Raw genomic sequence first — 9,472 nt, 5'->3', positions numbered from 1 at the left:
CATGTTGCCTTCCCCAGCAGAATTACATCCATTCTGGATGGCAGAAACACCAAACGGTCAGCACTTAAATTAGGATTTAATTGAAACTAATATCAATAACAACGACAGATGAATATAACCACCACTTTTTACGATGGTGATTTATTGCTGTGCGGTGGGCAAGGTTGTAAGCCCAATTTGGAATGCAATCCTTTTGATAAAGACAGAAGACGGCAAGATTTATCTGCAAATAGACCGAAGGGACTTGTGTTGTTCCAAGGTGGAATACTGGCAGCCCTGAAGTTTTCCAGGATTTGCAGCAAAGATTTTTTACAAGGTACGTTTAATGTTTTTTCAAACATTTTCATGTTAAGTAGGTACAAGTCAGGGCAACATGGCAGCGCAGTGGTTAGCGCGTGTGCGGCACAGTTCTGAGGTCGTGGGAACCTCCTGCGTGGGTTCAAATCCAGCTAGCGGCCTAACTGCGGAGTTTGTATGTTCTCCCCGTGCTTGCGTGGGTTTCCTCGGGGCACTCCGGTTTCCTCCCACATTCCAAAGACATGCATTTCAGGTGGATTGGCCGGTCCAAATTGTCCCTAGGTGTGAATGAGTTGTCTGTCCCCGTGTGCCCTGCGATTGGCTGGCAACCAGTTCAGGGTGTCCCCTGCCCACTGCCCGGAGATGGCTGAGATGGGCTCCAGCCCCCCCGCGACCCTAATAAGGTTAAGCGGTTCAGCTAATGACATGAGATGAGAGGTACAAGTTATGTCAAAGAGTGCTAACTAGCTACGTTAGCGTCATACTGATTCCAAATCTTACAATGTAAATGTGCTTTGTTTATTGTGATTAGCTAGGGATTCCAAACAGTAATCTTCCAAATATTATATGTACTCAAAATTGTTGTCTGCTCCCCCATAAAGCTTATTGCGCCAAAATAAACTGCCAAACTATCAACGGATAAAATGACGGACGAATGTTTAGAAGAGAAACGTCATTTTGCCAAAATAAATATTTTCAACATGCGCACGAGTAATTTCTATACAAGGTGCAAATGCCCCATGCTTTACTGTTCTATTCCAATTCCGACAAATTTAGATACAAAGTTGTTTTAGTAACATGGGCACATTAATACACACCAGCTAGAAAGAACTGGTAAGCATCCAGACTTTTAGAAGCTTTTAGATCAGCACTTGTGTAAAGGGATACTCCGTTTACAATAAAGTGGTGCAGATGGTGTGGACTGAAGTCAGGCAGAGTGACTGATTTGCTTTGACATGTGAATATGTCACGAAGAAGACATTATTGCTCGCTAGCTAGTATTGCTAATGCTATCCTCCGTTTCTTTATATAGCGCTTTTTGTGTGAGAAGCTGAGCCACCTAAGTCAACAGCTGCACAGTATTCGTTTAACTATTGACTGCTAATTGTGTTGAATGGTAAGCTTTTTTTGTTGTTGTCTACTCTTTACTGCCCTCTTCCACTGTTTACTACGGGCAACAATTGTCCGTCTTGGTTTCGTCACGTGTTTAGGTAAAGTGTGTGCAAAGGGTGAATAAGAAGGTAATAAAAAGGTTGGAAAAAATATATTCCTGCTCATTGACTTAAAATCCAATTATCATCTTGAACAATTCTCATTTCAATTGGATAAAATCACAAAGTTAAGGTGTATTATTTTCTTCCAATGTAATTTGCTTATTTAATATTTTTGTTGATCATATCTCAATTTGACCGAAATTATAGAAACAGGACACATTCAGTACATCTAGGATGGTTAAACCATCACCCAAGTAATCTCCACTATTTTTCTACTTATGTTAGCAGCAAGTCGACATGGCAGCCGGTTGGGTAGCGCACAGCTCCACGGTGCAGGGGTCTAGGATTCAATTCCAGGTACCGGATTCTCTCATGCAGACTTTGCAAGTTCTCCCCATGCTGGCGTGGGTTTCCTCCAGGCACTCTGGATTCCCCACACTTTGAAATAATGCATGACAGGTTGAAATTGTCACTAGGTGTGAATGAGCAAATAAATTGTCTGTCTCTGTGTGCCCTGTGACTGGCTGGTACCCAGTTCAGAATGCCCACTGCTCGTAACTGGATGAGATGGACTCTAGCGCTAAGTGACCCTAGTGAGGATAAACAGTCCAGTTGGCCTGGAGAGAAATGAGCGCTAGCAGGCTGTACTTGCCCAAGACACACCACGGAAAATGGGGCCTCTACAACTCTAATGGTTAAGGGATACACCCATCCTGGTATCACAAAGCGCACTAAGATTTGATGGGTTTTTTTTCCCCATCATGTTAAAAAGATTGATTGCAAGACAAATATTGAAACAAAGTGAAATAAGCTAGATAAAAAAAAATTCCACGGAGAACCTTGCTACAGCATTGTTCACTTTTCATGTCCTTCGTACTTCACTTGTTTTTATTGTGCACTGTGTTCTGAATTCTGATCAGCTAAACAATCTTCAATATTGTTGCAGTTTAATATTGTTGTGGATAAAAATATGTTTGGTTGTTTGGATCCAGGGCAACATATGTTTCCATCCGGTCTCAAACCAAGGACCTTTCGTGTGTCAGGTGAATGTGCTAACCTCTCCACTACGGAAACAAGATTTAGTATATACATGTATGTACAAAAGATTGCCAAATTACCAGTACGTTTGTGCAAATTTTACGGTTCTTTGGTTTAATGTACGTACAATGGAGATGTTAATCATTTGACAACTGTAAGAAATAGGAAGGTTTCTAATTCACGGATTTCCCCTATCCTGGCTTCTTTTTGCATCGCAACATTTGCGATAAATTAGGGTTCACTCTGTAGTCAAGAGGAGCATCCACCTAATGTGTATCTTTCACTCAATTTACAACTGCATGTCCTCAGAAGAATATTGTCCTGTATACACTAGTATTAAATGCTGAATATAGTATGGTTGGTTTGATTTTAATAAAACGTAAAAGGGATGCTCTTCCCCCTGAGACTCGATCAGCAACCTCAGTGGAAATGTTTAAATCTAAGCTTAAAACACACTTCTACTCTATAGCATATGAATAACCTATATTTTATGTTGATAATATGTGTAATATTTGCCGTCATGTAGGTTTAAGATGAGGGGATGGTGTCATAATAGTTTAGTTTGGAATAGTCTTATCTGTGCAGCCCTTTGAGACTCTTTGTGATTAAGGGCCATACAAATAAACTTGACTTGACATGAAAATGTACTCGGACGACATCTCCCACAACCCAACGCGTCTTGTCGCATGGCGATGACGTAGTTGTCAGCGCGCTTGGTCTTACTAATTTGGTTCTGGTAGATGGAAACGACGTTCAAAACGTATTTAAAGGTGTGTGGGTTCTTTTTTTTGCGATTCATAATTGCAAGGCTTTTATTATTTTGTCACGCAGTTATGAATAGGTCACATAGTGAAGCGGTGACGCAAGATTTGAATTCACGACGGCTAATTGTTAAGCTAGCAGGACTCGCTCATCTTTGTTTTTATTAACCTCATTTTCCTGTCCCAGTTTGTTTACTCTTTGCAAACCTAACTGGCATCATGTCCCAGCAAGCGGGACAGTCGGCTACGGACCCCCCGTCGTTGGTTGTCACCACAACGGTGCAGAAATACGCTATGAAGAAAAGGGAGATCCTGAACTCAGAGGAGAGTGAGCTGTACGAGCTGAGCCAAGCTGCAGGCATCACCATAGACCAGGAGGTGTTCAAGTGAGCAGTGGCTATATGCTATACATTTCTCATTTATTAAAACCTCTTGTCCAATTACTGGATATATACTGTGCAGAACTAGAATACAAATGGGTGGTGGTGGAGTTGGAATATCTACAAAAAGCTAACGAATATGGAAAATGGCTAAAGTAGGATACCCAATGCCATGAAATATTAACATAATGGTTGCCTACACAAATTAATCTGATAAGTGTCCAAACTCCGTATACATTTTTGCCCAGATGATCTTAACACCTTTACACTGTGTTTTAGTATTAACACTAGTATTATCTGTTTAGGATCATGGTGGACCTGCTGAAGATGAATGTAGCCCCTCAAGCAGTCTTCCAGACTCTAAAGGCCATGGGCGCTGGTCAAAGGGTTCCAGAGAGCTGCGGCGGAGAAGCTTCTGCTGCCTCACATAGCACTGGCGTCCTTACGTCAAAGGCAGAAGCCAGAGGTCAGTGCTTTATGTTAAAATGCATTTATTGTTGTAGTATTTATGCCCCTGTCTTGATTATATAATGAAAATGGCCTGCATATTCTTATGTCTCCCCCCCTTCAACTTCACAAGATGAGAGTGTGAACTGTGGAAAGAGCTCTAAGCACTCTGCAGGTGGTCCCTCGGGGACCGGGGCCCGAGGCACCAGGGTCAATGCCAAGATGGCAGCCTATGGTGCTCAAGACAACAGCAACGCTCCTCATGCCCAAGGTTTCTATCATGTGTTTTCCCAGTGTTAGCACACGTGTGCTTGTGTCTTTGTGTGCATCAGTTTTAGTGTGTGTTACTTGGTACCTAGTAAAGCCATATGTGACTATGCATCCATCCATTATCTGCACCGCTTATTCTCAGTAGGGTCGTAGGGGCGCTGGAGCCCATCCCAGCTATTTTAGGGCAGTGGGCAAGGGACTGTTTTCCTTTTTTTTTTAGCTCCTACAAAATGTACTTTAAATATAAGTAATTTTGTATCTATAAAAGTGAATTTTCTTTAGAGGCCAATTTAAATACTGAACAATTAAATTTACAAAAACGTTAATTACAGTAAAACAGAATTGTCTTTATTGTGATTGATAACAATGTAGGAAACATTGTTTTTAACAAGATAATATGTGGCACTCCAGATTACACATGTAATAAAAGACTAAAGAAAAATAGGCTATATTTACAAGATAAGTGCTTGCAGACCAGCCTATGATGTATGTGAATCTTAAAATAGTGCAATTACATAGGTATTAATATTTTACAAAATTTAAGATGTAAATTAATAGAATATAAATACTGTATGCATTTTTTCAATCTATAGGCAATTTTTTTTTTCACAGTCTTGCGTGCTGGATTAGAGCTGTGATGGCCCTGGGGAAGAAACTGTCTCTAAGCCCGTTAGTCCTTAAAGGACCTTTAGCATCTGCCTGAAGGAATAAGCTCAAAAGAGGTGGTGGCAGAGGTGAGAGGAGTCTTTAATAATGTTGTCGGCTCCGCTGCGGTAGTGCTTGTCGGCAATATACTCCAGACTGGGCAGAGAGCAGCTGATGAATTTTTGGTCTGTGTTGATGTCCCTCTGTATGGTTTTCCCTTCTGCTGCTCCACTTGTATTATGCCACACTTTGATTCCATATGCCAGTATGTGCTCCACTGTGGCTCAGTTTGTGTTTTTGTAGAAAGAGCATTATATTACCCTGAAAGCATTTTGTTTACCATAAATTCCGGACTATAGAGCGCACCTGATTATAAGCCGCACCCACCACATTTTAAGAGGAAAACCGATTTTGTACTTACACAAGCCGCACCTGTTTATAAGCCGAAAGCTCCCACTTTGAAAAATATAACACAAACACAAAATTAACCCAAACCCGACTTTAAGTCCCGTGATTGAAACTGAATGTCCTTCATTAAAGTAAACAGTCCAAAATTCACAGCCGGCATAATGAACGGAAAATGATACCCGTGCTTAAGGTTTGATGCAGACCTGCAGAGTCCGGGTCCTGTTGAAAGTAATCCAAGGAAAAAAGTGTATGTTGTATACATATATATATATATATATATATATATATATATATATCCACTATTGTCCGCCGCGTCCACAATCACGTCTCACGTTTAATCCACTTCCCGTCAGCCCCCGTTGTTTTTGCCCCTTCTTTTTGATTCGCCCGTTCAAAACATATCAGAATAAGTCTCTAAAATAAATAAATTACAAAAATATACAGTTGCAAATACATATTATACATCTCATCTCATCTCATTAGCCGTACCGCTTATCCTCATTAGGGTCGCGGGGGGGGCTGGAGCCCAGCCATCTCCGGACAGTGGGCAGGGGACACCCTGAACTGGTTGCCAGCCAATTGCAGACATATTATACATGGTTACACATATTTACAAAGAAAGACAGTACACCGAGAGAGTTTTCAAAGCTTTAATAATAATATAACTTAACCATATAACCAAACGGTGCCTGTGACAGGTAGCAACACGCTAGCAACACGCTCGCAACACAGTAAACGGGTCTGTTAAAAAAACATACCGTACTTGTTAAAATCACGGTAAACCGTCCTCATCTTCCTCCTTAGAACTGAAGCCATCAAAGTCGTCTTCCTCAGTGTCGGAAAGAAACTTTGTCTTATAGACGTCGTCCCACGCTCCCTTATTCCAAAACACGCTAGCGACACGCTCGCAACACTTTAAACGGGTCTGGTAAAAAAACATACCGTACTTGTAAAAATCACGGTAAACCGTCCTCATCTTCCTCCTTAGAACTGAAGCCATCAAAGTCGTCTTCCTCAGTGTCGGAAAGAAACTTTGTCTTATAGACGTCGTCCCACGCTCTCGCAGCCGGACTCGCGCTGTCACTGTCGCTGGAACTTTCATCCACTCCTGATTCTGTGCCCTCCTCTCCGTCACGCAGCAGACCGGCTTTTCAGAACCCGTTGGTGATGGTGGATTTTTTTATGCTTCCCCACGCTGGATCCAGGGCAGTCATCTTAAACCTACATGACGGCAAATATTACACATATTATCAACATAAAATATAGGTTATTCATATGCTATAGAGTAGAAGTGTGTTTTAAGCTTAGATTTAAACATTTCCACTGAGGTTGCTGATCGAGTCTCAGGGGGAAGAGCATCCCTTTTACGTTTTATTAAAATCAGGATCCACTGGCAGACTTGCGAAAAAGTTGCCTTTCGCATGTGGCCAGTTTTAGTGAGATTTCTCGCCGCTAGTCAAGCCAAGAAGTTGCAGTCTTTCTCGGCGCATATATTCCACCGGTCTAAATCTTACCTTTTGTACTCGAGCGCCGCTGGCAGGCGTTAGAAAAATTACATAAATTGGCCGCATCACTGAATAAGCCGCAGGGTTGAACGTTTGGGGAAAAAGTAGCGGCTTATAGTCCGGAATTTACGCTACTTTGGTTTCCAACAGAACACATTTTCCCCATCTGAAGTATATGCTGCTCCATTCTTGGCACCATGTCTTTAATTTTTCATCCTTTCTCTTGGTTTACCAGCGATGCGAAGCAAAACGGCCTCTTCATCAACGAATCCAGCCGACAAGGCGCGCGAAGCCTCAAGCCAGAGGGCGCACAGACATCCCAGTGCCAGCAGGGGGCAGAAGACCAAGAGCTCCGGAAGCAGCAGCAGCTCCTCGCAGATGTAAATACTCCTACACGTTTATCATGGACAATATGTACTGCTGTAGCCTGTTACCAATGTACGATTTTTTTAATGTGCTATAACCATTTAAAGTGAGGCTATTTAACACCTGCATTGCATACAGTACTGTAGTAATTTCCAACCTTTGTTGAGTTGTCCAAATATGGAGTTTTAATTACTAGCTGATGATGTGATATCTTAAAGTCAAACTTGATAATTTTTTCAAAACTTTTTTGTTTTAACACAAACACATGATATAAATTTTGCACTTATGTTGTAATTTAATTCAACAAAGCTTTACGATCTGATATAGTCACCTGTGTCAAAATCAATAGACATTTTATATTTTTTTTTAGTTACTGTGCCAGTCACCTGGCTGGGTGGAAGTGCCTCAACAATGTTTTCACAGATGCACATTATCCATCAGCAAAATTGATGCTTCCAAAAATGTGGAGTGGTTTGTAAGTGGAGGAATTACATGCAACAGTGGCTTGTGAGCAAAAAGGTAAATGTCAATGGGGTCTAACACGCAATGTAGTTGTTATTTATGAAAGTCATGTAAGGGATAATAAACAGTCTCGCTCTTGCGACATTTACTGAGCGGGTCTTTCTATATTGTGAAAATCTGTTTTCGTAATAAACTTTGAAATGACTTTTCCCGAGTTATCTTGAATATGATTATTATTATATTTTTTTAAATTACGTTTCGTCATGGTAAGTAGGTTAGCTATAGTGGATCTTCCACAGCAGGGATTTCTATAATTAAGAATAAACCTCTCAATTTGTATTGGTTTTTTTTCACCCGTTGTACACTGGAATCAAAATCTATAGTATTTCACCAAAACATGTTAACAGGCCGAGTTACATTTTAACATCGAACTGGTGAGTTTTTGACATTTTCTTTCTCTACAGTATCAAGGGTATTCTCTTAGCTGAAGAGAACAGTAAAGCTTGACGAGGAGATACTTGTCCCGGCTGTCATTTTTATCCACTATGTAAGTAAATCCCACATCGTAATAATTTGCATAATAATTTGGAAGCGGCATCATAAAGCACTTAGGGTGCAACTTCTGATGTCTTAGCTGTGTCAACTGAATGGTCGATTTGTGCCACATGAGGGCAGTAGAATGACGTGATGATTTCACCCCCCCCCCCCCCCTTTCTCCAATTCACACTCCACCACTCTCTCCTCCCTCCACTTTCCATGCTCAAATTGTTGCAGGGATTCTTCTTGATTGGAGTGAAAGCGGGTCTGAACTGCATGTTTTGTTTGTATATCCGCATGTGTGTGTATAAATGGAGAGGCGGTATGCAGCTCCAGGGGTCATTTTAAAGTCCACGAGCCGCCCGCCTTTTATGTGGCCGTCCATCCTGTTTATACGGCCCTGCCTGCGCACATTGATAGCGCCGTGCCTGTAATTGATGGTGCCATATTGCGGCGCTGCAGCCGGTTTAATGGGCCTTGACGGAGCAAAAGGGGAACGCGGCTCGGGACTGGACTTAACCCTTCCAGTCCCGGCAGCTTGTGAAACCGGGCCCTTGGTGATTAGCGTGCGTCCCGCTCACCGTAATGGCCGCTTGCCTCATGATCAAGGAAGCGCGGAAGCCCCTCTGACTTCGCTCTCAAGAATAAACAGTCGCCAGCTGTCTCCCGTTCGCCTCTGTTGTCGCTTGCGGGCGGCCTAAATGTGTTTGACAAAGCCGGTAAACGGCCAAGAATTTATTCCTGGCCCGCCGGGCCGCGGGGCTCTGTGATGCCGCAAGGGGGCAGTGTGGCCCCGATGTGATGGGGGTTAGCCCCCCAACCCCCCTTCCCCAAACTACCCTGTATCGGTCCAACACGCCTGGCCTTTTGGATGTGTTTATTTTCTTACGAGGGAATTTTACTCTTCCATTAAATAGAGAGTGCTATCCCTCATACACACACAGACTCGTGCATGCGTGTGTGCATGCGTCCACACACTATATGCGCCATTAATCAATAGAGACGACCAAACTGCACGCCTCGGCCGTATTGTACGAGGCAAGCGAGGCGGCACGTTAAAGAATGAGCGTTTGAAATTGTTAACGTAAGCGCTTCGACAAGCACCGAGAAGACGCCATTTTGTGTTTCGTATCGGTGTCGAT

The 9,472-nt window shown here is 42.4% G+C and overlaps 1 protein-coding gene across 5 annotated transcripts in view; it reads left to right on the top strand.

Moving 5' to 3' along the window:
* mzt2b (mitotic spindle organizing protein 2B) overlaps window positions 1-8,007 on the top strand; it is a 30,967-nt gene extending 22,960 nt beyond the window's left edge. The window contains exons 4-8 of one of the 5 annotated variants that reach the window (XM_088320133.1): window positions 1,797-1,868; window positions 3,539-3,696; window positions 3,996-4,156; window positions 4,271-4,408; window positions 7,201-8,007. In XM_088320133.1, the coding sequence (XP_088176259.1) occupies window positions 1,797-1,868; window positions 3,539-3,696; window positions 3,996-4,156; window positions 4,271-4,408; window positions 7,201-7,349 (678 nt within the window). In that variant the 3' untranslated portion in view covers window positions 7,350-8,007. Of the gene's footprint in view, window positions 1-1,796; window positions 1,869-2,712; window positions 3,320-3,497; window positions 3,697-3,995; window positions 4,157-4,270; window positions 4,409-7,200 lie in introns of those variants that run through there. The other 4 variants (XM_088320136.1, XM_088320137.1, XM_088320135.1 and 1 more) reach the window with 4 other exon arrangements.
* The last annotated feature ends 1,465 nt before the right edge of the window (window positions 8,008-9,472 follow it).

Source organism: Urocampus carinirostris, chromosome 16 (genome assembly GCF_059441175.1).
Source record: "Urocampus carinirostris isolate Australia breed hairy pipefish chromosome 16, RoL_Ucar_1.0, whole genome shotgun sequence".
NCBI classification, from domain to species: domain Eukaryota; kingdom Metazoa; phylum Chordata; class Actinopteri; order Syngnathiformes; family Syngnathidae; genus Urocampus; species Urocampus carinirostris.
Note: the sequence above shows the minus strand (reverse complement) of the source record. Positions and strands in the feature narration are given on the sequence as shown.